The 27,755-nt window shown below is 40.3% G+C and overlaps 2 protein-coding genes across 3 annotated transcripts; one reads left to right on the plus strand and one right to left on the minus strand.

Moving 5' to 3' along the window:
• Window positions 1–1,796: 1,796 nt before the first annotated feature.
• LOC139476476 (uncharacterized) lies at window positions 1,797–21,083 on the minus strand. Of its 2 annotated transcripts, none has more exons than XM_071259409.1 (6): window positions 20,995–21,083; window positions 19,265–19,331; window positions 17,749–17,845; window positions 16,034–16,196; window positions 14,541–14,793; window positions 1,797–9,146 (listed from the first exon to the last, which is right to left on the minus strand). In XM_071259409.1, exons 2-6 carry the CDS (start codon window positions 19,275–19,277, stop codon window positions 5,092–5,094), a joined length of 4,581 nt encoding a protein of 1,526 aa, XP_071115510.1. In that variant the 5' UTR covers window positions 19,278–19,331; window positions 20,995–21,083; the 3' UTR covers window positions 1,797–5,091. The 2 variants fall into 2 exon arrangements, with proteins under 2 accessions (XP_071115510.1, XP_071115511.1); XM_071259410.1 differs by lacking the exon at window positions 20,995–21,083 and adding an exon at window positions 20,713–20,802.
• A 282-nt stretch (window positions 21,084–21,365) lies between these two features.
• LOC139463747 (palmitoyltransferase ZDHHC22-like) lies at window positions 21,366–25,589 on the plus strand. Its single transcript, XM_071245012.1, has 2 exons — window positions 21,366–21,497; window positions 22,090–25,589. The coding sequence occupies exon 2, from the start codon at window positions 22,161–22,163 to the stop codon at window positions 23,109–23,111; it is 951 nt and encodes a 316-aa protein (XP_071101113.1). The 5' UTR covers window positions 21,366–21,497; window positions 22,090–22,160; the 3' UTR covers window positions 23,112–25,589.
• Window positions 25,590–27,755: the final 2,166 nt, after the last annotated feature.

Below are 27,755 nucleotides of genomic sequence, written 5' to 3' on the forward strand. Positions count from 1 at the left end.
TACCCGACCCTACCCAGGTACTCGCTGTTGGTGTCAAAGAGATAGGTACAAAATGTCCGATTGGGAATAGTTTGACAGATACACGTATAAAATGATGTGGTCATGCATGCACTGAAGTTGACTGACGTTTCAGCTTTGTTCAAACATATATAAGTCAGAAGGAACGCTTCATAGTCATGAAGAAATGCGAACATAAGAGACTTAAAATTGTCGTGTCACCATGTAGTTATATTGTGAATTTTTGTCATGAAACAATATATCACGTGACTAACCACGGGTCCGGGTAGTCCTGTGGGTACCCGGGTCCTACTCAGTACCTACCCGACCCGAGTACCCGAGTTATCCGTCTCTGCCCTACTTGTAAGGTTGTTGGTTTATGGCTTGTATTCATTCTGCTACCTTGGTTTAGGAGACAATTTTATAATTAATGATTCATCTTTTCATATTGATAATTTGAGTTGTGAGCATTATGTGATTTCCTATATATTTGCTGGATATTGAATTTGACCTATCTTCAGTTTGTTTGTTTGTTTATTTGTTGTTTGCACTCAGCAATATTCCAGCTATATGACGTTGGTCTGTAAGTGATTGACATGCCTATTTCCAGTAGTGTATGTGACCTGTCATCACTATTCATCCAAGTAATGCAGTACAGAATCCCATTTAGGAATTATTGTCAGTGTTGAGAATTTAAGTTTGATCGTTTGTTTGAAAAAGCAATCAACAATCGATCAATGATCGCAGTCGTAAATTAACATACAAATTTTTACATTTAACTTAAAGCATTCGTTGTTGGTATATACAAAATACTCAAACGCATAAATAGTGTTTGATTATACTCTTCAGGGTCAGTCATGGAGTATTGGTGTTCCCATGAACCCAATTAAGCGACGGTCATGGAGTATTGGTGTTCCCATGAACCCAATTCAGCGACGGTCATGGAGTATTAGTGTTCCCATGAACCCAATTCCGGGATGGTCATGGAGTATTGATGTTCCTGTGAACCCAATTCAGGGACGGTCATGGGGTATTGGTGTTCCCATGAACCCAATTCAGCGACGGTCATGGAGTATTGGTGTTCCCATGAACCCAATTCAGGGATGGTTATGGAGTATTGGTGTTCCCATGAACCCAATTCAGCGACGGTCATGGAGTATTGGTGTTCCCATGAACCCAATTCAGGGATGGTCATGGAGTATTGGTTTTCCCATGAACCCAATTCAGCGACGGTCATGGAGTATTGGTGTTCCCATGAACCCAATTCAGGGATGGTCATGGAGTATTGGTGTTCCCATGAACCCAATTCAGGGATGGTCATGGAGTATTGGTGTTCCCATGAACCCAATTCAGCGACGGTCATGGAGTATTGGTGTTCCCATGAACCCAATTCAGGGATGGTCATGGAGTATTGGTTTTCCCGTGAACCCAATTCAGCGACGGTCATGGAGTATTGGTGTTCCCATGAACCCAATTCAGGGATGGTCATGGAGTATTGGTGTTCCCATGAACCCAATTCAGCGACGGTCATGGAGTATTGGTGTTCCCATGAACCCAATTCAGGGATGGTCATGGAGTATTGGTGTTCCCATGAACCCAATTTAGGGTCAGTCATGGGGTGTTAGTGTCCCCATGAACCCCCCATTCAGTGTTATGCATTTCAGGTATTCATGTCCTACATGTAAGGTTCATTTTGGGGGCAAAGGTGTCCCCTATACCCCAAAAGGAATAGCTTGGGTAATGTTGCCCTACTGTGTACATGGATTCATTGAAAAACAACAAAACACTGATTGGTCAGCAATGGTTTAAGTGAGACTTCCTTCATTTTCATGCATCCAAATACAAAGTAACAGGAACAAACAACTGAGGATTATATATATACATCAATGCAGACAATAGGTGTAAATCTCACAGAAAGAATACAAAACACAGTAGTCTCAGAGACCATCATCAGTAAAACTTATATTCAACCATCTTCAGGGACATTAACCAAGTCATTGTAAATGCTGAAACATAATTCCAATTCTTACCCAATGTTATAAAAGATGAAACTAGTCAAATACCGTAAAGTATAGAATGAAGTTTTATTAAATAATTTCATGTTCAGTGGAATATAAAGCTTTCATGCACCCCAGTGATGAATGCACAGAGAAACTTGTGAAACTAAGCTAAGCAGAACAGATATATATCTGGAATAAATTAAAAACAATGTACATACACTCTGACTAAAAAAGACAGGGAGCTGACATTGACAAAAATGCTGCAGATATTTCAGGTACATGATACATGTACGCCGACAATAAAGAGGGTTTCCATATCACAATGATGTGCAAGGAAAGCAGGAAAGTGAAGTAGGGCCCAGTTGCCACAAAGCAATCTTCACACTACACCTGTCGTGAGACCATGTCAAAGTACAGGAGTTACCATTATCTTAGTGCTAAGATTGCTTGTGGAACAGGGCCCAGGTTTTCAATGTTTACCATTTTAATGTATTGTTCAAATGAGATTACGGAAGTCGAAAATGCCCCGGTATATTTACTGAACCAAGTGAAAGAGTTTGGCCATGTTGCCTGTATGTGAGTGAGTATGGTATATGAGTGTGTAGATAGGGAAGATAATGCTACGTACATTTACAGAAAGAATATGTTTCTCTCAAGCACCTTGACAAACCATGGTAAATGAGTAACAAAGATGAATGGATGAAAGAATGAATGGATGAACGGATGAATTTGTATTTCATCTGTTTGCCAGGAATTTTGTCTCATGGCTGAGACTAATATAAAAAAATAGCTAAAGTGCGTGTATTTAGTGCCAAATTATGAAAATTTATGTTTTTAATCATTCCTCTTACACCACATACAAGTCAGTGAAATAAGTTCTACAATGAAGGACATCAGTTCTGCCCTATTTAAAACATATATCTGTTATTTATTGAGTGACAAAATATATATAAAAAAACATGCAACATCTTAGCAAACTTTCTATTTAGTCAAAAGGGAGATAACTCAAAATAAGAGATAATTTTCAAGTCCCATCAATCGCTCTTCATGAATTTCATCTCAACAGTTGCAACCATTTGAAAGATTAAAACTATGAACAGTCAAAAATTGAAACTTTTTGATAAAACTTTAGAAAATAATCCTTTCTAAATACCAAACTGTTTACAAACCTCTTCCACATGCTTTAAATCCACATTCATAATGGATTTGTACAATGTTACCTACTCAAGATTTAAGATACAAAACACTTTTACACTGATTACAATGTGTGTTTCATACAGCTCAGAGGCACTGTTTATCATGTTCATTAGTATTTATAGGGAGACACTGATGTTATCCTGAGTATTTTGGATCCATGTATGCATTGATGTCTACGTAACAAATAACAGCAGAGTATTTTTGTTTAAATGCTGCATTCTGCATCTAGTGGTACTATCATATCCCTCAACATGGCATAGACAGGTACTCCTTACCTTCATTATTGTATAGAACTGGTAGCCCAAACCAATTTTTGGTTATATCGAGCAGGTGCCCCCTAACCTATCAGTCATTTAAAGTATAATAAAGAGTAGGTGTTCCTAACCTTATCAGTTATGGGGTAAATAGTGCAGAGGCCCCTAACCCTATCATTTCAAGAGAGAAGGTCTCCCCTAACCTTATCAGTCACATAGAGCAAGCACCCCTAACCTTATCAGTTATTTAGAGCAGGTGTCCCTTTCATTTTGTTCTGGACACTGGTCCTTTCATCCACAATTCCATGTTTGCTAAGTCACAAAGTAATCTTAATTTTATAGCCACATGCTGCATTAAATAGGACATAAAACCGTATGACAGAATGTTGAAGCAAAGCTATGATTGAACAGAGACATGATATACGAGCAGCATACATGATGAAGCAGGTTATTTACAAACAGTAATAACTCCTTCCTCTGCTTTTCACACCAAAGCATCTTGACATTCGGAACAGATTCAATGGGATACCTTTTTCTGGTGTGTTTCTACCATCTTCAAGAGACATAAGAGCTTGGTAAATGTTTGATAACAGGCTGTGACAATATGTCACTGCTTAGCTGGTTCATCAACTACATCACACAATACTCAGGATAGAATGAATGATACCTGATTATGTCAACCATGACATGCAGTGTGATATTAATAACTGTTTGTTACCATGGCTACATGTGTCACAGCATTCTTGAATATGTATCCTGATGTGAGTCAGCTATTGTATCATATCCTGACTTTTCAAGTTCCTCATTCATTTAATGAAAATGGGATAACTGAAAAATAATAAATTCATATCCAAACTGCATAATGCTAACACTGGGTGTAACACCATCAAGTAGAAGCAAACAAACAATAACCAAATGTAATCCCCAGGTACAAACATTATTTAGCATTATTGTTCACCTAAATGGAAGATTCTGGAAATAACTAACTGAATAAGACAACCCTTGAAATTCTGTATATTTGAATATGTAACACTCATGTCCAGCAAATCCTTGTCAACTGACGACTTCTGGCCACCATAGATTATATACTGAACAAAAAAGCTTAAGGATCACAAATATTTTGGGGGATATTTTTGGAGTGAAGAATGAGCACACAACTTCATAAAAATATCCCAAAAATGTTCATCAGTTCATGACCCCTAACTTTTTTGGTTCAGTATATGTGGAGTATTCCATTGTACAAGACCACCAAGTCTTAAAGGGGGACTATGTTCCACGATCGGATGCCCTTGTTTGGTCTAGGTCTAGACCTTGTAATTAGTGACTAGTGTCAAATGTGACATGGCCTCTGTAATAGGGTAATCAACTGCAAAATTTGAGTATATAGACAAACTGTGTTTTGAATGACTTCAATCCATTTTGATGGGAGTGCCAACTGGGTTAGAGCCTTTCTCCCTTTAAGGATAAGGTTTCTATTCAGCCAAAATGTTACATCACCTCAAAACATACATAGACACAACAGTCACGAATGGTACATAAACACCTGATAGCTTGACATGTGTGTGGTGTGTGCTTCACTGCATCTTCTTGTGTGGATGTCCTATCTGTAGTGTATCTGTAGCAGTGACATGGATGTCCTATCTTCACTGTATCTCCTGGATTTCCTGCACCTCTTGAATCTCCTGTATCTCCTGAATGGATGTCTCATCATCTCCAGGGTTGACGATCTGTAAGATCACAACTGTCTGCTGACCGTCTGGCCCCTCTATAGAGTGGGGAATGGTTAGTGTCCCTCCCTCCCCTTCAGAAGCAATGATGGTGTTGGACAGATTCTGTAACGCCTCTGCTGCCACCTGCGGCAGATACCCGTCCCCGTCAGTCTGAATCTCAGCCACTGTGTACTGTTGTTCCCCGTCCGCCCCCTCGGTCGTCACGACTGTTGTCTCCACATGGTCGATTGCCTGGACAATACTGGCTATGTTTGGTTTGATGTCAACTTGCCCTTCATTGTCTGCGTGTTCTTGCTGGAGCTGGGTCAGAAAATCGGGTTGATGGTCAAACACGCTACTGATTTCAGGATGTTTACGTTTATAGTGACGGACAATAGTGTGCTTGTGACTACAACGCTCGTTACAAATATCACAAACATACACAACGCCACTATGGAATGTCTGTATATGCTTCTTGAGCTGGTATGGACGACAGAATTTCTTGTCACAAAATTCACAATTAAGTTTGTTCGTCATTGTGTGTTCAAGACGATGACGATTCAGCTGATCTGGATACTTGAACATCTTGTGACAGTAGTCACACATGAATGTTTTCTCCTTTGTATGCGAGTACATGTGAGTCTTGAGGTTGCCCTTCTGTCTGAATGTCTTCTGGCACGTCCCACACTGGTACAGTTGGATCTGTCTGCTATGGAACTGTTTCAGATGAGCTGCCAGGCCAGTCTTCGAGTGGAGGATCTTGCCACAGTCAGCACACTGGAACTGGTAGGCACGCTGATGGACTGTTTTTATGTGTTCTCGGAGATACGCTGGGTAATGGAATTTCTTTTTACAGTGAGGACACTCGTTCTGCTTCTCGCCATGAATTTTCATGTGTTTGTTCAGATTACTTGAGCTGACAAACGTTCGCCCACAGAGGTGGCACACCAGGTTCTCTTTGATGAATATCCTATCCCTTTTCCTGACGATTCTCACAGTGGTGCCATCTGGCAGCTTACAGACATGGTTATTCAGGTAATCCTTGCGGTAGAAGACCTTATTGCAATACTCGCACTCAAACTGAGGCTTTTCATGGATGGTTTGATGCCTCTGGAGATATTTCTCAGTACGGAAGGTTTTCATGCACAGGTCACAAGAGAATGGATTATCTTCATCAACCACAGTTTCCTGACAAGTGTGTGTTGTCAAGGTGCCGATTTTGATGAATCTTTTCCCACATTTTTCACACTTAAAAGGATGAGAGTGTTCATGGTGATGATCTCGATAGGCTTTTGCTTCTGTGAAAACTGTGTGACAAATGCTACACTCCACTTCAGTATTTGTCTCAAGATGATGTTGAGCGAAGCATAAGTGTTCATGTAGCCTCTGCTCTTCTTTCCGACTGAAAGATTTATCACATCTTGAACAGGAGAAGGCACCTTTATGACTTTCCTCATGGCGACGGAGATAGTTGATGCTTGCAAAGGTCTTCCCACATTCCTGACAGGGGAACTGCACGCTAGCGCCATCATGAACAACAGTGCCTTCACAAACATGTTTTTCCAAGTGTTCGATTTTAAAGTAGGCCACTCTACATTTCTCACAGCTATAGTTGGCACAGTTGAGATAGTGGTTTTCCAGACCAAGCTTGGTTGCGAATGTTTTCTTACAGTTTTTGCAGTCATAGATTTTATATTGATCAGCAAGGTCAGGTCGACATCGAAGAACATGTCGCTGTAGTGAGTCCTTTCTGGAAAAGGTCTTGTCACATCCCTGGCATTTGAAGATATCTGTATGCATGGCCATGTGACGATACAAGTACTTCAAACTACGGAAACACTGTTTGCAGATTTCACATTCATGATTGTCAACAATTTCGTCGCCGTTCTCTGCCTGACACACATGATCAAGCAGTAGATGTCGACGTGAGAACTTTTTAGTACACTTTTCACAAGCCCAGGATGAAGAATGAACAGAATAATGGCGTTTAACATATTCTGGTTTGGAGAAGACTTTGCCACATTCTCCACAGGAGTAGCATCCATTCTTGTCTGTTGTGATGATATCATCACTTACAGGATGATGCACACAGGTGTGGTTTTGGTAGGATTCGTATCTGGCAAACTGTTTTTCACAACCATCACACTTGAATTTCGTTGTATGTTTGGGCAGATGTAACATGACATACTTCTTCTGGGAGAACTTCTTTTCACAAACACCACACTGGAATGCATTACCCACTTGGCGGATTTGTTTTTCCAGCTCTTTCATCTCTTCAGTGTTACGGACTCTGCCATGTTTAGGAGGTCGACCTCTTCTCTTCGGTATTGGCTTGACTATCTCTTCTTCAGCCTCGTCAATTTCCTCCTCCTGATTCTCCTCTGTCTTGTCCTCAGCATCATCTGGAGTGTTAGCCTTGTTCTCCTCAACCATCTCATCTTCTCCAGTTGGGGCAGCTGTTTCTACTTCTTCTGTCACTGCTTCAGATTCTGCTGGTGCTACAGATTCTGCTGGTGCTACAGATTCCACTGGTGCTTCAGGTTCCGCTGTTGGTGCTTCAGATTCAGCTGGTGCCTCAGGCTCTGCAGTTGGTGCTTCAGATTCTGCTGTTGGTGCTTCAGATTCTGCTGGTGATACAGATTCCACTGGAGCTTCAGGTTCCGCTGTTGGTGCTTCAGATTCAGCTGCTGGTGCTTCAGATTCTGCTGCTGGTGCTTCACTCTTTACCACAGATGTTTCTGCTGTAATTGCTGAGTTCGCTTCATTGGACACATTTTCATTTTTGTCCTCATCACCAGCAACCTCTTCCCTCTTCTCTTCCTCTACACCAGATTCAGTAGCATCATTAACCATGATTTCTCCAGGCTCTACATTTTCTTCCTCTTCCTCCTCCATAGCTTCGCCTCCCCATTGATTAACCTCTTTTGTGTCCTTCCTCGGTCTGCCTCTTCTCCTTATGGGAGATACAGTTTCAACAACTGGTTCTACCACTGGATGTTTCCTTGGCCTCCCTCTCTTCTTCTTCACTTCAGGTATGAGAGTCTTCACCGGACTTTTAACTGGACTCTCTTCTTCTTCAGACTCAGAATCATTCTTTCTTTTCTTAAACAGTGAAGTTGGATTGATTCCCTTTAGGTTTCCAGTTGTTCTGATGCCTTTGAGAGAACGTCTTGGCTGAACTCTGGTAGGGGAGAACCCTGTAGAATCATATACACTTACTGCACGAGGACTCACTGCCATGGGTGACTTCACCGGGCTTTCCACAACATCTTCCTCCATATCCTCATCTGGTTCACCAACCTCTTCTATCTCCTCTTCCTCCTCCTCTATCTCTTCCTCACTTTCAACCTTCCTCTTCTTTCCTCTCCTCCTTCTCCGACGACCTTTCCTACCCGATGAGTTTCGAGAACCTTCACCATCTCCATTGGCTGGCAGTTCACTTGACGCTGCTAGAGTCTTTGCATTCTCCAGGGTGACTCCATGTTGGCCCATGAGATGAGTCTGAAGGATGTCTGGCCTGTATGTGTAGTAGTTGCACTGGGGGCACTTAACCTTGTAGCCAACATGTCGCTTCATGTGTCGATTGTAGTTACTCACGGTTTGAAAGCCAACCTTGCAAATCTTACAGGTATACACACCCTTGAATGTTTTCTTTTCGACTGTGGGCATGATATGTTCTCGGATGTGATAGGCCAGCTGGCTTTGATCTTCAAATGACTTCGAACAGCGTTGACACTTAAATCCATATAGCCCCATATACTCCGTACCAGCAGCTTCTCCATCATCTTCTTCCTCTCGCTCATCCAGTGACTGCTTCACTTCAGAAAAGAAATTTTCGATGGCATCATTTTGACCTACATCCCCTTTCTCATTCGCGTGTGTCTTGGATCGTGCTGGCAAGACCCGCGTCCTGACACTTCTGCGGGAGGTAGATGTGGGTGTGGCCAACACTGTTTCTTCTTGCACTATCAGTTTCTGTCCTAGCATTGCTGCAATTAAATGAAGACAATCACAGATATGGTACAGTAAAAGCATTTATGGTGACTTGCTGTGATTACCAAGGTTACTTTATCCCCTTATCATAACATCTTGTCCTCCAAAACCTACATGTATATTTTCCTTTTCAAATCAGGATTCATTATTCAAACTTTGATGACACAAAGTATACATATATGGAAGTGATTAATGTACATGATGTAGGGATAGGTATATAGTTTCTAAAAATAGTTAATGATTAATGATTGAGAGATGTAGATGTGCACTGTAATTTTAGTAAAATCTAAATATTTTTTATATTTGTATACTTATCCTGCATAGCTTCTTAATGCATTCACTGCTTACCTTACGTCAACAAAAAGACTGCACTCAGCGATGGTCTTGGGTGATTAAATAAAGACGTTTCCGCTTTTCACTCTTGCTTTTTGCATGGACCATAGACGCAGTCATGTGACCTTGATGACAAGTCACCTTCCTCGCATCACTGCCTGTCGCCCAAACTTAAGAACAAACTTTTTGAGGTTTCTGAAGCCAAAGTGGAAAGGCAAGTCTGTGGGGTTTGTGGGTCCTTAAATGTAGTAATGCAGAAAAAGTACACAAATGTAAAAAATATTTAGATTTTACTAAACTGCGTCCTTATCCTGCATTATTCCTTAATGCATCTGTATCGGACAGTATGGAGGCGGTTAACCTTCAGAAGTCCAAAACCTCAATGATTCACACCCAAAACAACAATACGTTTGTCAATAATCGGTGAGGCAGAAAAAGTTCCGAAAAACGCCATAATGGTAGGGTTAGTTCAATCTCCTTTACAGACAGAACATAAGAATTTAAGGGTAACACCCTGTACACACTTGGTAATAAAGACAGCTAAAATCTTTACCTATTTTGTCACCAAACCAAAAAAAAGCTTGTCATGATTTCTTCCACTGGCCATGTCTCAAACGACTTGTGCGGTATGTAAGGTCTGTATAGGGCTAGTTTATTATTTGCATCCAGGTTTTGTTACCTGCTGTGCTACTACCAGAGGGCCAAAACTGTGCACGCTTTTGATGTCTTCACGAGCCACATCGCGAAGATAATGACTAGCGAAAACTGTGTCGGACCTCCAAAACCATCCTTCCATGATCGTTTAAGTAGAACAGTTACTATGGAACGCCATGGTAGAGGCTAACGCCCTTATCTCAGTCGGATTATTCATTCTCGGTGGATCAAGTTGGGCGATCTCATAAGCCTGAAGGATGACTGCGTGTAACCATAGACATATGGTGTTGCTACAAACTTTGGTCGTGGACGTAGGAGATACGGGTATGAATAACCATTTCCTCAAACCACGCCTGTTTTGGAGCTGCAGATGAAAACTCAAAGTGCGTGTACCGGGCACAAGAGTGATTCACCCCCATCTTCAACTACCACAATTGTAGAAATTGATGGGAAAGTGAAGGAATGGTTGGCATGGTTGTTGATTTTTTGCTATAAAATCCCAGCACAACCCGAGATGTTTCACTCCGTGCATACCATGCTCAAAATGGACCCAGGTGATGTTGATTGCATGAAGCTTGATCACCTGTGCCGCCATGGCTAATGCCAAGGGAAATATTGTTTTCTTGGTAGGGTCATTAAAAGAGGATGTGTAGTGGGGCTCGAAGGGGGGCCCGCGCAATCCTCGAAGTACCACGTTTAAGTCCCAAGCAGGGGGACTGAATTTGGCCTTCTGATCCTCAATCCTAAACGAGCGTAGTAGAGCCTGTAGTTCAGGGACCTTGGTCATTTTGCGATTCTCCGGAATGGCCAATACTAAGTTAAGTGCTACCAGTTACATAGTAATGGTGCTACCTTCAAGTCTTTTACCAATTGAATTATCTAAGAATTGTGGTGACTCTGTCGTGGGGTCTTGGTTTTTTGCTTTGCAAAATGTTTCAAACGATCCTCACTTGTCATTGTATAATCCTCATGTAGAGAGCCTGTGCTGAAAAACCCTTTGAACTTCACGCCTATTTAAGATGAACCAAGCGTGCAGACAAAACCTGTCTGGCATAGGGTGAGGCAATTTGCTGTGAGGGTGGATGAGTAAGTTTGACCACTGTAGGAGGATTGTCTTCTGCTAGATTTCTGAGCTCTACAAACCACCCTCTCGCCAGCCACAAGGGCACGACCAAAGTCAGAGCAAGATTCTTTTGTATCACCATAGGAAGTACAACAGTGGGCGGAAAAGCATACGCTTTTAGCCCTTCGCAAGGGATGCTAAATGCATCCACTGCCCAAGCCTGCGAATCCGGTAACAGGGATGCATACGTCATAATTTGGTGGTTTTGGAAAGTTGCAAACAGGTCAATGTCTGAAGCACCAATGAAATGCTTCTGTGTCAGTGGATATTGTGAGTTTGGTGAGTTGTAGCTGCTCCTGTCAATGTTTCTCTCTTGAGATGGTCAGAATGAGCGCTTCCAAAAGTGCCAAATCTATTGTGCACACAGCCACAACCCTGAGGCTGTCTGGCCCTGTAAGGGAGCACCCCTGTTGGGAACTGATTAGAAACAGGTGTAAATTCAGGGCTAGCCCGAATAAAGAGACATCCGACTATCAACCACCAGTTGAGAATGTCCTCAATTGAGACGGTAGATTGATAGCTGCATAAAGGTCATGGCGACTAATGGGTGCAAACCCTGCAACGCTTGCCACTGACAAGAGTGTATGTGGCTGTTGAAAACAGGGGTAGCAAATTGATGTCTACAAGTTTAGTAAAAATCAACTATGAGAACTTCTAGTCGAGTCATGCCTTGTCTGGACAGACTTGTGAATAGTGTTCATAAATGAACCACTGCCTGCTCCCATGTAGACTAAAAAAAAGCACTTGTCAACCGATAGCCAAGATACCAGGCTGTACAAATGCTCCCGTTCTTATATTGAGGTGACAACAAAGGGAAGAGCCTCGTACTCTGTGTGTGCCTCGATATTGTGCATGTTGACACCAGTGTTCTGCTGAAGATCACATACAGCAATAGGTATCTGACAGAAGGCTGCAGCATTACATACCAGTAAGCATGCCAACCATTCTGGAACAATGACCCTGCACCGCATCCATTAGGTTAGCTGACCTCATTTGAGTGTTCATAGTCAGAAATCTTGACCGATGATATTTAAATCAAGAAGCACATTAATCTTGAAAAAGATACGAACTCCACACAATGGACTGTCCACAGAGAACTGTGTGGCAAACCGCTAAGTAGTGTTTCTGAGTTCTGTGTTAGACATTTGACTTGGTATAGGCACAAAATTTGATGCCCCTGAAATTTGTGACGCCTGGTGCTGCCTGCACAAAGATCCTCACAGATTGATACCTGGCAGCATATAACAATTCTGTCCAATGTTCAACCTTGAAAGTGTGAAGTTCTTCAAGTTTGGTATAATTGTCTAACGCCTCTCCGCGAAAATTAGCCAAAGTTGAGCATACATTGCTAAACGGGAGAATGGGCAGGAAAATTTATAGATCCCCCAGACCAGTCGCTGCTGAGCGTTGAGGAAAAAAACAACCTCTGTTGTAAGAAGGACATTTTTACCACAGTTATAAGTGGTCAAGACAATTGTCTTTGGTTTCAATCAGATCTTGTTGCCGGCTGGGAGATGACTCTGAGAAATGTGCTCCATGCTTTAAGCGGGGTCTTGTCCGTATCATTATTAGATACTTTAGCTTGCATGTCCGCGACTTGTTCGTTGAACAGGCCACTTGTTGATCAAGGTTGCCGTAGTCTGCGCTTAAACTCAAGATCCCAGTTTGAAAGCCCCAAATACCAAAGCCTGTGTGTCACAGTAATCTCCACTACTGCGGCTCTGAGATGGTTCCCTATGTGGTCAATGTGACGTTGTTGGAAATAAACTATAGTTTGGAGATGATCTAAATGGTTAGGGTTATCTTCCCATAGATCTTGATCCACAGCTTACAACACTAGTGCTGACAAAGGTTTAAGTACATGCCTGATTTCCCTTTCAATGAACGCAAATCTGGTATCTTGGACTTTAAGTGTGGTTGGCCTTGACGAGCCGGTCATCCTTTGTATATCCTCATCCAAACTAGGAGCCTGATATACTACCACAAAGCCTGGACAGGAAAATCATCTTTCCTGGGCTTTGGCGACTTAAATGATGGAGCAAGTGTGAGTCTTGAGAAGTCCTCGTCCAGTGACCTAATCATATCTGTCAACATGGTATCCCCTTACCTAGGGGAAGATGCCACTGACATGAAACAGTCTGCTACCCAATAAGGCACTTGCGCTAAGCTGAGTTGCGTATTCCATTCCACAGAGGAATCGCCGTCTTCGCCATTTGAGAAGTCCGAAGAATCAGAATGATATTGACGCACTCTCCTAGAAGGCTATGGGCTGTATCCCTGGGGCTGATGTAATTGTAGAGCACTTGGTTGGTAGGCAGGCACAGCGCTTGGCAGTAGCTCTTGAGACGCAATACTCATCGGTGATGACTGGATCATGGCTTGCGAATGCGCTACCCCCATCAAGGCGCCGTGAGACGCACGTGCTGACATTTCAGGGATCGTAGTACTTGAGGTCCTGTGCGTGTGCAAATAACAAGCAGGTACGATACTCACAGTAGCCTCCGGCAATGTTGACATGCAGAGGAAGAACGTCTGCAATCACTATAACAGGACTGCTGCAAAAAACGTTTGAGAGTGACCTGTTTATAATGAGCCAAATTCTATTGAGAATTCTATTGAAATAAAGAATTGCTGCTTGAAACAGAGTTGGAAGATTGCCATATATTTACACAATATTCTATCGGCAAATATTTTAAATGTTGTAAGTGTATACAAGGATCGTTAGACGCAAACTCTATGTAACGCCAAAGCTACTGGTATTTAAAACACATGAACATGTTATACATACGTAGCTAAGAATTGTAAACAATTTGACAACCCTTGCCGGTATACAATTGTAACACAAATTCAAAATTGCGGGAAACAACGAGCTTTGTGGCGGGGAAAAAAGACAAGGTCTTTTTACGCCCAAATCACCCACATAAAACTACACAAATTAGTGAAAAGAATACATCACCCAGCACAGATAAAATTTAGAATTATAACCAAAGCTAAAGGTCTAAAAGTATCCAATTTGAAGAGCTCCGCTGAGACATGTCCTTGCTTTATCGCAACAGGCAGTGATGTGAGGAAGGTGACGTGTCATCAAGGTCACATGACAGCTGCAATGGTCCATGCAAAAAGCAGGAGTGAAAAGTGGAAACATCTTTATTTCTTCACCAAGGACCATTGTTGAGCGCTGTCTTTTTGTTGACATGAGGACTATGTTAAGACTTTTTTACTTACATCCGTTATTTCAAACACTGATTACGGCCAAAAGGTAACATTTCATCTCACGTACATTTGGTGCTGCCATCAGGCTGAGGTGACTTGCCCATCTTCTTGGCGTAGTGGGAAGCATACCACACTTTGAGGGGACTCCCTGCCTCCACAGCCTTTGTGGTGTTGAAGAAGATGTTGGTTGCCAGCTGGTATGCCATGCAGTTCTGTTCCTCCTCTGTGCTGGCAACCTGAACCAGGCACATCCAGTTACACTCGTTCTCATCTGTTGCGTCCAGGCATACGGCACTGCCATCTTTGTCTTTCGAGAGGATCTACAAATAATAAATAAAAATTAAAAAAATAGTCCATTTGTATGGCACTGGATATCATGCTCAAAATGCACAGAGAATTACTACCCTGGTCCCCAATGGATCCATTTTCCCTAGGAAAGGGTGCTAACCAGTTTCCACTCTTGCCGAACTAGGCTGCAATTTCCAGGCTTGATTGTATGCCCCTTCTATGTCTAACTAACCGACCAATCAGATTCCACCTCGAATCACTTGCATTTGCTTCAAACAAAATGGCGGCGTCTTGTCAAGATGATCTGATCGATAATCAAGATCTATATTGTAATAAAACGTGTTAAATCACTTGAGCACCTTCAGAGCTCCAGATAAGCTGCGTATCTGTGTAAAATATGCATCAGACATGCAGAAATATGCAGTAAAATAAAATCCAAGCGTATCAAATACGTAACGAACATTACAGATACGCTACAAAAATATAACTTGTGCATATCATCAAATTATTGTGAAGTAACCCTGCGTATTCCATTAGCAAATCAGCAACTTATTTTGAAATTATAACCAGGCATTCCGTCAAACTTTCCAAACTCCACGATGACAGTTACATCATGATCATTTGCCATCACACTTTCTTGTGGAAGTGTCGTGGTATTTTTGAGTCCTATAAAGCTCTCGAAACCACACGACACGTTTGCAGGGACTTGATGAATAGTGTTTTTAAATATTTAACTTAAATACCCACATGTGTAAAAACTAGTGGGTAACAGAAATTTGAATACCCAGATAGAATTACTGATACCCAATGATTTTAAGATGCATGGGTAAATTACCCACAACACCAAAAGCTTATCTGGAGCTCTGACCTTGATTAAAAACATGAAAAGATTTGCAAAATAACTGTTGAAACCCATCTGGCGATACACATGCTTTGCAAAATCCTGCAGTCCACCGAAATCTGCATACTGAAATCCATGTTACTTTTGAACCGGATGTCTAGTTCACACAATTTTGATTGGACTATGCATAGACTCGTTAGTCCAGCCAAAATGTAACTCCGGAAACTGGACTTATATAGTCAGTTAACACCCTTGCCTGGGTAATGGGTCATTCTGCACATAATTTTCATTATGAACTCCTTGGGGACAATACAACACAAGCTGCCTGTGAGGTTCTACAAGGTTAAAAGTCACACTACCATCTCATCCTACCGGGTACCCATTCACTACTGGGTATTCTTACATTCTTACTCTTCAGTATCTGGACTCACCTTGAGTACAAACAAGTCCTCATTCCCTATCTCGTGTGTGGTTCGTCTGGCCTCAAATGGTCCAAACTGAGTTTTGGTGGGCAGTGTCTCCCTGGTGTAGATGCCGATACTGCCATCGGTGTGAGTCTGCACTAAGAAGTTGCTTGGCACAGTCAGACGGGCTCTGAAACAAAAAGAAAACACTTATTCACAAGCCCTGCCATGTAGTTTCCCTGGGTATATCTTATCCAAGGGAAAAACATATTTGAAGGGAGTGTCATGTATGGAGAATTGTGAAAATCATTTTGGCTTCCTCCTTTTTGTCTTTTGCATGTTAAGTGACCCGAAACCTCCAAACTACAAGCATGAGCAGCATCAAAAGTCCAAGTTATTACTGGATTAAACTGATAAATTACCTCCAAAACCTCAAAAATTTAATTAATAAAAAATTACAAGCATGAGCAGCATCAGAAGTCCAAGTTATTACTGGATTAAACTAATAAATTACCTCCAAAACCACATAGCCTTAGACGACTGGGCCACCCGTGCCCCCTGATTTTAATGGGATTGTGAGAAGATAGGACACACTATCAACTTGGTAACCCCAGCCTATGGCATCATATGTCTGTGCAGCTGGGGATGACTGATTAACGATATTAGCTAGTCTACATTAAGAATAAGAGAATGTAAAAAAATTTCTATGATAGGTAATTTTTAACTTTTAATTTAATTGGATTTCCAATTAAAACAAAATTTATCCAAAGACAATAAATCCCTCAGCCCCCACAAATTCGAAAGAACAAATCAACTTGAGAGATTTCTATGTAAGCTGTCTGTATGTATACAAAAGTAGTCAATGAGCTATAAAAACAATACCAAGGAATTGGGATTCAGAGTCAAACTTGTTACCATGGAAATGAAAAAACTAATTTTCTGTAACAATCTCGAAATAGCAAATCATGACAGAATACCTACTAGTTTTAGAGATATGGTCCTGACAATCACATCACTATGAACAGAGTCAAAGTTAAACTTGTTGCCATGGAAACGTAATAAATATAAATTCAAAACACCTCTATATAGCAAAAGGCACCAGTTGACAACCTATTCTTTATCATGTTTATGCGTGAAAAGTGTGATAACATGATGAATGAATACCTATAAGTTTTAGAGATATCCAAACCAACACACCACTATCAGTCAGTCATGGACAGAGGAAAACAAAGCAATTTCTTACAAATTCCTAAATAGCAAAAAGCACCACTTCCCCCTGATTAAGATGAATAATACATGTACCATGTTTGGATGAAAATCTTTCACAGATGCACTGGAAACAAAATTTGGATGGACACGGACCAGATGATGACTATATCCCCACCCACCCCGTATACAATGCTGTGCCAAATCACACACTACTATAAAGGCATATCATGAATATTGGGATATCACCTCAGTGTGTTGACAGTTTTACGTAACAGTCTGAACAGTATTTAACTTGTCTTAGCCACATACTGATAAAACATCCACAATGTTTTGTACCAAGTGGATAAAAATGTACACATTTATGTCAATTTTGTTTAAAGATTTGACTATTAGTCTATAATTCTCGCTTGTACAGCATCATGTCTTCAATAGATTGACCTAAAATATGTTGTTAAGCACTCTGGCACAGAGCAGTTAGAGCTTCGCAATGAATGCAAAACCAAACAATGAGACATCCTCCAGTATCAACTCACTTTGTCTGGTTGCTTGTTTCTGGCGCTGCATCATCCAGTCCAAGCTCTGGGCACACCTCTGTCTCATGGCCGCCGCCGCATACGTCACACTCTGCTCCTGTAACCATGGCAACTTGGTATACATGTGTCACAGGAGGATCTAGTCATTCGGCTTTTATAAAAGTTGGAGTGAGCATGATGAGTGATTGATTATTTTAGATTTCAGTCAGCAATATTTCAGCAAAATCACAGCTGTCTGTTATTATTCAAGTTGGGTTGGTTGACAGCATGATTGATTGATGAGCAATAATTAAGGTTGGTCATCAACCACAAGCACGTGGACATTTTTAAAAGGTTTTATAAAAAATATAAAAACAATACAAACAAACAAACATGAAATACTCATATCCCCACCCAATATGACATGTCCGGTTGTGTGCAGTGCATTAGCTCCTGTGAACTATGTTCACTGGGCCTTTTTGTAAATGGCCTAATTGCAGCACTAAAACAAGTTATTACTGGTGTTGTTTTGCCATCTGCAGTTTATGATAGAATATGTAACTGAATTTGTAATGAGTAAGGATGAGACATATGATCGAACAACTTCTTTATTACAATTAGGAGCGATGGTTTCGGTGTAGGTTCTAACACCGTTATTAAGCAAGTGAAGTACAGAGTATGGTTGACCAGAATATACACAGGATAGGAGGCAGTGTTTATACAGTTGAGTAGGTTTAAGATCAGTTACACTGTTGTATTTGTAATGAGTTGTGTTTCTGCATGAAGTTAGTCAGTGAATGCAACAACCGTGTCCATGACACTTTTGGAGGAACATACACACAAGCAATGCAGAACTTACCAACAAGAAAGGAAATGTATTCAATACTGTGAGATGACATTATGTGCCAAGTTTGGTGAAGAAATATGGTATGGTTTTCAAGATCTGCTCCGGAAACGAGGACTACCGCCATTTTCAGTCTAAATCAAAGTCGTTGCCAAGGAAACTTGAAAAATATATTTTTTTTAAATCCCAAAATTCCATAGCAACGACTTTGACAGACTTAAAATGGCGGTAGTGCTCGTTTCTGCTGCCTTGCACACAACGGGACAGGTCACATTGGCTGGGGATATGAGTATTTCAGGCTTGTTAATGGTTAACATGTGGCTTATGACAAGGACCCCTTGATTTTTGTGCCTAATTTTGAACACTGCAGTGTATTAATACTGTTATATACCATATAAATTATGATATATACCCTGGAGTCAGGATTGTCATGTGTTATTTAGAGGTACATCATAGTATTCATTCATTGGTAAATCTTGACACCACCAGTAAATAATTGTGTTTTGGCCAGATTGAGAGAAAAATGTGGTTATAGCATGATCAACATTAATTCCACAGATACACAATCAGCCGCGTTTCTAAGCCTGACCACCGGATGCCTCTTTAAGTGGCTCATACAACAATGCATGAGGTACTAGGGACCTATTCTGAATGCCTACAACGACACAAGGTTGAAACATTGAAATTGAATACCTTGCTGATCCATAGTAAGTTTGTGGTTAAGGAGTACAAAACATCGGGCGGTCTTTCATGTGGTGAACTGAAAAATAATAATATGCATGTCAACATGGTTACATTGAGAGAAATGCAAGAAATTAATGCATGTGTGTGTTTATTTGTTGTTTAACACAGCAGTCAGCAATGTTCCAGCTATTTGATGGCTGCCATTTTGTAATCAAGTCTAGACCAGACAATCCAGTGATTGATATTATGACCAACAATCAACACCTTTGGTGTACGTTGTCACACAATCAACCACGTCACTGAGCCTGATGATCCATTGTGTTGCCCCTCACGACAAGCATAGGTTGCTCGGGACCAATTCTACTGGAATCTCCACATGTTAAAAAAAGCGTAAGTTGAGAAAATGGCAGAAGTAATTTGTTATTACGCCTACATTCGAAAGACTAAAATCTACAGAGCATCTTTTATTGTCACACGTCATATGTCACTCATATAGCAGAGATACACAATCCAGCTATCGCATGACATCATGAGGTGATGTCATTAAGAGTGATGTAATCCTGTGAATCTGCCTACTTATTTGTGTTTTTTCCCCTTCATAATCTCAGGCCTTAAGCATGTTAAGCACCCCAACCGTCCCTAGCTTTTGTTCAAGTTTTTGCAGATTATATTCATGCAAAGTCTTTCTTCATTATTCACTGATGTCGTAAGATTTACCATAAATAGAAAATATGCAACAGATCTGAGTTTAACCTTCACCTTCGTTTTACATGTAATGTACAATATATACACACACTTAACAATGATATTGACATTGAGTTGCAGATAAATTTGATGTGAAAAAGATATTTAATGATATATTTTATAACCTCCAGGAGTGATGTAATCAGATAAACATTTTAAACAAGTTAACCTGTCAAATTGTCAGACATAAATTTCAGGAATCTTGTCTAAACATTTTTAACGAATACATTATGTCCTGCATTTTACAGTTTTAATATGTTGAGGCTAACTGAGTGGTCTAGAGAAGTGTCTAATAAGTTATTGATATAATCCATTGACATATACATCATGACAATAATCAAACATGTATAATCATGCTTGAAATCCACATCAACAAATTAGCTGCCTTTTACTATACACCGAATGTATTTATTTGAATACTTAACATATAGACACATATTGCCACATGTTCATTGATTCATACAGATCTCGTAGCAACAAACTAATATCTGGGTCATACAACTAACTAAACAAGTTATAGTCAGGCAATATCAATATGACAATGGAACATCAATAATGCCATTTACATTATTGTAACATGAACATGAAATTAATCTCTTTCAACGTGATTAATGATCAAGAACAGTCTATGTTTTGTGTACTCAAGGTCAGAGTGACCACTGAATCAACTACATACTTTTCAAAGTGTTACTTTGTGTAGCATTAAATCTTACTGAATAGACACAATCAAGTCACACACTGTATTGGGACATTTGATGTATGATAATAATCTATTTCGTTTCCTCTCCATTTCGTTTCCTAAACATGTGACTTTTTGCGAGAGGTTAGTTAAGGAAAGGAACGGCAAACATGGTGGATGCGGATTGGCGCCAACGCCATATTGATGAGGATAGTATTTAGCCTCTGTTATCTGTTATAGTCAAATACAGGTCATGAGTACATGACGAGCTTATGGTGGACACTCTAAACAATACATATACATGTGTAGCATTTACCTGCTTGGTGGAAATGCAAGAATTCACGAATAAATAATATTTCAAAGTCCGTTTTCAGTTGAACAAAAAAAGCAATGACGCCAAGTTGGAAGAAACCGTAGCGCATGCGCAATTGGTTGAATGTTTATGAAAGCCTACTTGTTGTCAACTACTGTTACTCTTTGTTATTGATAATAATAACATTTACTGGAAGTTGGTTATATGTTTGTATTTTTCATATTCTTTAACTATGGTGTATTAGCAGAGTATTAATGAATCATCTTTTGTGAAAAGCAACAAGCTATACCATAGTTTACTTAATTAATGTTGGAAAGTAAAGCTAAGTCTTTCGACAAGCATACTCTTGGGCAGTGCAGACAGTGACTTCCGGTTTGGTATCAATAACAAGAATTTTGTTAAAATGTCAACTGTAGCTGTTATTTGTGTTTTCCTGAACAATGAATAAGGATTTTTGGCTAAATTTACAGCAGAGTAAGCACTGATTGACTCAGACCGAGAAATGAGTAAGTTCAGGTATTAAAGTTACAAATGAGTGTTTTGTGCATTTTGGCAGTAGCGGCAGTGAGTGACTAGTTACGGCTATACGCTGCTTTTAGCATATATTCCAGCAATATCACAGTGGGAGACATCGGAAATGGACTTCACACAAGTCCAAGTCTACGATAATACCAAATCATCCAAATCAAACCTTCATGACAAGAGGAACTCGTTATTGGTCAAAAAAAATAAAAATATGCCCCCCCCCCCACACACACACACACACACACCTATCCCCCATATAAGTAGACTTATATATAGGGGGTTCATGTATTTTAACGGCCATTTTAACCTACTCATCAATAACGAGTTACTTTGATTTCATGAAGTTGTGATTTGGCTTTGATTCAAAGCAGCCGCATATGTCAAGTTCAAAACAAGGAACTGTGCACCATTCTTATTCAGCAAATTTGTTGCTTTTTTTTGATTGAATAGCGTATCATATATTTCTTCAAGTGTCTTAGAAGAAAATAGTTATGCCATGGTTACATTTGATCACCACATACAAGAAATAATGAAACCAGTGGAAATTACTTATTGTGATATCTATTGTTTTAGCATTACAGAAAACAGTCAAAGCAGGGACAACATTGAGCTGAATAACTTAACGGAATCCACATATCTTCAAGATGAACAATCACTATGAATCAGTTCGTGTCATGGATATAGACACTTCAGGGGGCCTGTACCCCTCCTGCCAGGGGCTTCATGGTTTAAAACGCAGTAGCTGGAAATGGAAGCTGCAGCTTCTTAACCTGTGTGGGATGATCTACTTTTTTCTCTACTCTGTCACAGCTCTAGTAGTAGGAGTCACTGTTGCTCTGCCTGAGCTCTACAAAAATAACCCAGATGTGCTGTTTTACCGAGTTTTAGCAGGCTGGTATATATTTTCCATGCTTGTAATCAATCATATTTGCATAGTCCGTAATTACAAGAGGTCTGTGGTGGACTCGTCAACATGCACAGCCCTTTTAAACCAGACCGAAACAAGTGCAGAGGAGAAGCGTTGGAAACAATGCTTCACATGTAACCAGCTGGTCCCTCCTCGAGCCAAGCACTGCCCACTCTGTGACAGATGCGTCCTCAAAAGGGATCATCACTGCTTTTTTGCTGGATGCTGTATCGGCTTCCATAACCAGCGATACTTCATTGTGTTCTGTTTTTATGGAACCCTTGGTGCTCTGTACAGTTTGTGCATTGCCATTGGGTACCTGGAAGTTCACTATGCCAAGTTATCGTCCCAGGAATTTTACAATTATTTGGTACCATGGTTGTTATGGAGATGGTTTACTAGTGATATCACCATAGGAACAGTAACAATGGTTGTTTACAGCTACTGCTGTGTTGTTACAATGGCAGCATGTGCACATTACTTTCTTTGGCAGTGCATGCTGTTGTACACAGGTCAAAGTTCATATGAATATGTAAAAGGTATCAAGCTTTATAAAAGATCGTTCTTTGACAACATGTCCTCAGTGTTTGGACCCATGTGGTTGCTAAATTTCATATTTCCAATGCCTTTCCATAACTCTGGAAATGGAATAGAATGGAATGTAAGCATGGATATGAAAGAGAGGTAATTATTGTACATTTCCATGATTGTAATATGTGTTATGAGCATAATCATGATTTTTGACATGATTGATCCAAAGGTTGTATTATGTGTTCACTTTTTCATGGTTAACCATATTGATATTGTGTTCAATATTAAGGAAGGGTTCAGCAGCATATTAATCTGAAGGCCACCCTTAACATGCTTTACTTACATTTGTAACAAGAGGGTTATGATGAAGGACCCTATAGTTTCATGCATAATTTCAAAAACTGTTTGATGACTGTTTACTGGTGTTTGTTAATTATTTGGATTTTGATGATTTTTGGTCATCATGTACACGTACGTATATCATGCTGATCTATGAAGTAAAATTGTTGTTGATTTATTTTGGTTGCTATACTTGCAGGATTTGTCAATTATCAATCATACAGTACTGTCACATAACACAACATCAACATGATATACCGTATTTGACATAATAAGCGCCCAGCTCTAACAAGCGCCCACGACAATATTTGCTAATATATTGGCTGGTGAACAATCCCAATTAGCACCCCATCCGATTGATTAACGTACACAAGACATATTTATTCGCGTATAATACGCACTTGTGCGTTATATGCACCCTCAATTATAGACGTCGAATACGGTGTGTGTGTGTGTGTGTGTGTGTGTGTGTGTGTGTGTGTGTGTATATATATATATATATATATATATATATATATGGTCTATTCTTCGAGTAAACATTTGGGCTATTCTCTCAATTGTTTTCCAATTCTCTCATTTAGTAGTCGCCATTTAAACATGACATGCTTATCAGTAAATCTCTCTTTGTTGGATTTAAAATGTTAATCATGGACTGTCATGAGAGGAAGGTCAGAGGTTAGATTCGACATAAGACATTAAAAGATAGTACTTTTTGTTACTCTGCCTGGCACTCGAAATTAAGGGAGTGAAACAAGTACTGGTCAGCTTGGAGTCATATGCTGTCTGAATGGGGGATCCATGTTAAAATCTCAGTTGGCTAGACCTATAAAGCCAACATTAGTCTTGACTAGTAGAAGCAGCCACAGACACACACACATACACATGGTCATATATATGTGCAATCATCTTGAATGTGATGTTAAACTGCATATTAACTTCACCTCACCTCAGTGGGTTGTCTCCCTTTGGCCATTTGTCAGCTGTAGTATTCTCGGGTCTCAGGAAATAAATCATGACTGACTGATTTTTCCAAGCCAATTGTTTTGACATTTTTACTGACATGCATAAGGAACTAGGAACGACACAATGTAGCATTGTATCTCTTAGTATCAGACAGATTCTTTCTCACTATAATGATGCATTTGATTTTTTAACAATTAATATATTATAAACCATGTTCATTTATCTGTGAAAATCCCAGTTTGTCTTTGAAAGTATTTCACAGTGTGGTACTTAGAGCATTCTATGCATGTAACTTGTATCTGTTGTCTGTTGCATTGCACAAAGTCTCCCCTTATGTGATAATCATGAAAATATGTATGATTGCTGGTGTACACAAGGAATAACACTCATTCACCAATCAAGTTAAACCCAATTCTGAGCCTAACATAATCCCCTCTGAGGTCCGCATACATCTGCCAATGATGCTGGAGTGCATGGACCTCCCGGTGGAGTGAAAGTCCTCCATAGTGAAAAGGACGTCATCATCATGTGCATAATGCTTGTCAGACAGTTCTTTTTTCAATTTTGTGAAGTGTAATATTTTGTATTATTTGGCATCTACTGTACATGCTGTAGGCCCCACATATGGCCAGTCTACACAAGCAGAATGTGCATGGGGCTCGAACTCTGAAACAAGACAGAGCTGCACCTTGTCTGCTCTCCTATTTAAACTGTTCATGATAAGTAGAGGTGTTGCCATACACCTACTTCAATTACTGATTCATATCACCATACTTTAGTCATAATATGATACATATCACTATACTTAATGTCAGCATTTTATCATGTGTTTATGTGAAATTCTCCCTGTTCCATGTGACTGGAGGTTGTTGCCATCAACCAGTGTTTGACAGGTTAAAAGTGCTTACGTTGTTTCATCATGCTAACAGAGTACATGATCAGGATCTCAAATACAATGTGGAGACAACAGTGCTGTTAGCATGGTTAGCCACATGTGCAAATACTATCATATGTTTTAAGGACATTTTGTGATAAGTTTATTTATTGTGTTGTGTTGTTGGATTACTTTTAAAAAAAATATGTCAAATATATGTATTAATTGTGGAGATGAGGTGATTTTGCTTTAATGACCTTTACTAACTTTGTATTATGTATGGAATTAATTTAATATTTTAACAATTAGTATCACACAAGGATTTTTGTCATGTTTATCTGTTTCAGTGTTGCTGTTGACATACCAGGTATATCTGGGAGACGAAGCAGGTTGCTGTGCTTGTGTTTCAGTTGTTATACAGTGTGTTTCATGTTTCATTTGTATTATGTTCAATCTCAAATTTACATTGGCGTCTTAACATGCTTAAGGTGTTTGATAAGAAGATTAATAAAATAATTATGATGGTAATTGATTGATTTGGTTATAAATGTGTTAGAATAGAGTTTTCACCCAATTTACTGTTCCATATAAGCAGGGGTTTTGTATAGTTTGCCTGTTCCAAAAAGCCTTCTCTGGCAAGAAGAGACATAAGACAGTAACTCAGCACCCACTACTGTAGTGAGGAAATACAGGACAGAACTGTAGCATCCACTACTGTAGTGAGGAAATACAGGACAGACCTGTAGCATCCACTACTGTAGTGAGGAAATACAGGACAGTACTGTAGCACTCACTACTGTAGTGAGGAAATACAGGACAGTACTGTAGCATCCACTACTGTAGTGAGTAAATACAGGACAGTACTGTAGCATCCACTACTGTAGTGAGTAAATACAGGACAGTACTGTAGCATCCACTACTGTAGTGAGTAAATACAGGACAGTACTGTAGCATCCACTACTGTAGTGAGGAAATACAGGACAGTACTGTAGCATCCACTACTGTAGTGAGGAAATACAGGACAGTACTGTAGCATCCACTACTGTAGTGAGTAAATACAGGACGGTACTGTAGCATCCACTACTGTAGTGAGGAAATACAGGACAGTACTGTAGCACCCACTACTGTAGTGAGGAAATACAGGACAGTACTGTAACACCTGCTGCTGTAGTGAGGAAATATATGACAGTACCATAGCACACACTGATGTAGTGAGGAAATACAGGACAGTACTATAGCACCCACTTCTGCAGTGAGGAAATACAGGACAGTACTGTAGCACCCACTACTGTAGTGAGGAAATACAGGACAGTACTGTAACACCCACTTCTGTAGTGAGGAAATACAGGACAGTACTGTAACAACCACTTCTGTAGTGAGGAAATACAGGACAGAACTGTAGCACTCACTACTGTAGTGAGGAAATACAGGACAGTACTGTAGCACCCACTTTTGCAGTGAGGAAATTTCAGGACAGTACTGTAACACCCACTTCTGTAGTGAGGAAATACAGGACAGTACTGTAACACCCACTTCTGTAGTGAGGAAATACAGGACAGCACTGTAGCACCCACTACTGTAGTGAGGAAATTTCAGGACAGTACTGTAACACCCACTTCTGTAGTGAGGAAATACAGGACAGTACTGTAGCACCCACTACTGTAGTGAGGAAATACAGGACAGTATTGTAGCAGTCACTACTGTAGTGAGGAAATACAGGACAGTACTGTAGCACCCACTTCTGTAGTGAGGAAATACATGACAGTACTGTAGCACCCACTACTGTAGTGAGGAAATACAGGACAGTACTGTAACACCCACTTCTGTAGTGAGGAAATACACGACAGTACTGTAACACCCACTTCTGTAGTGAGGAAATACACGACAGTACTGTAACACCCACTTCTGTAGTGAGGAAATACTGGACAGTACTGTAACACCCACTTCTGTAGTGAGGAAATACAGGACAGTACTGTAACACCCACTTCTGTAGTGAGGAAATACAGGACAGCACTGTAGCATCCACTACTGTAGTGAGGAAATACAGGACAGTACTGTAGTAACTACTACTGTAGTGAGAAAATACTGGACAGTACTGTAACACCCACTTCTGTAGTGAGGAAATACAGGACAGTACTGTAGCACCCACTACTGTAGTGAGAAAATACTGGACAGTACTGTAACACCCACTTCTGTAGTGAGGAAATACAGGACAGTACTGTAACACCCACTTCTGTAGTGAGGAAATACAGGACAGCACTGTAGCATCCACTACTGTAGTGAGGAAATACAGGACAGTACTGTAGTAACTACTACTGTAGTGAGGAAATACAGGACAGTACTGTAGCACCCACTTCTGTAGTGAGGAAATACAGGACAGTACTGTAGCAACTACTATTGTAGTGAGGAAATACAGGACGGTACTGTAGCACTCACTACTGTAGTGAAGAAATACAGGACAGTACTGTAGCACTCACTACTGTAGTGAGGAAATACAGGACAGTACTGTAGCACCCACTACTGTAGTGAGGAAATACAGGACAGTACTGTAGCACCCACTACTGTAGTGAGGAAATACAGGACAGTTCTGTAGCACCCACTACTGTAGTGAGGAAATACAGGACA

The sequence above is a fragment of the Haliotis cracherodii genome, unplaced genomic scaffold (assembly GCF_022045235.1).
Source record: "Haliotis cracherodii isolate W230 unplaced genomic scaffold, xgHalCrac1.p SCAF_1, whole genome shotgun sequence".
Classification (NCBI taxonomy): domain Eukaryota; kingdom Metazoa; phylum Mollusca; class Gastropoda; order Lepetellida; family Haliotidae; genus Haliotis; species Haliotis cracherodii.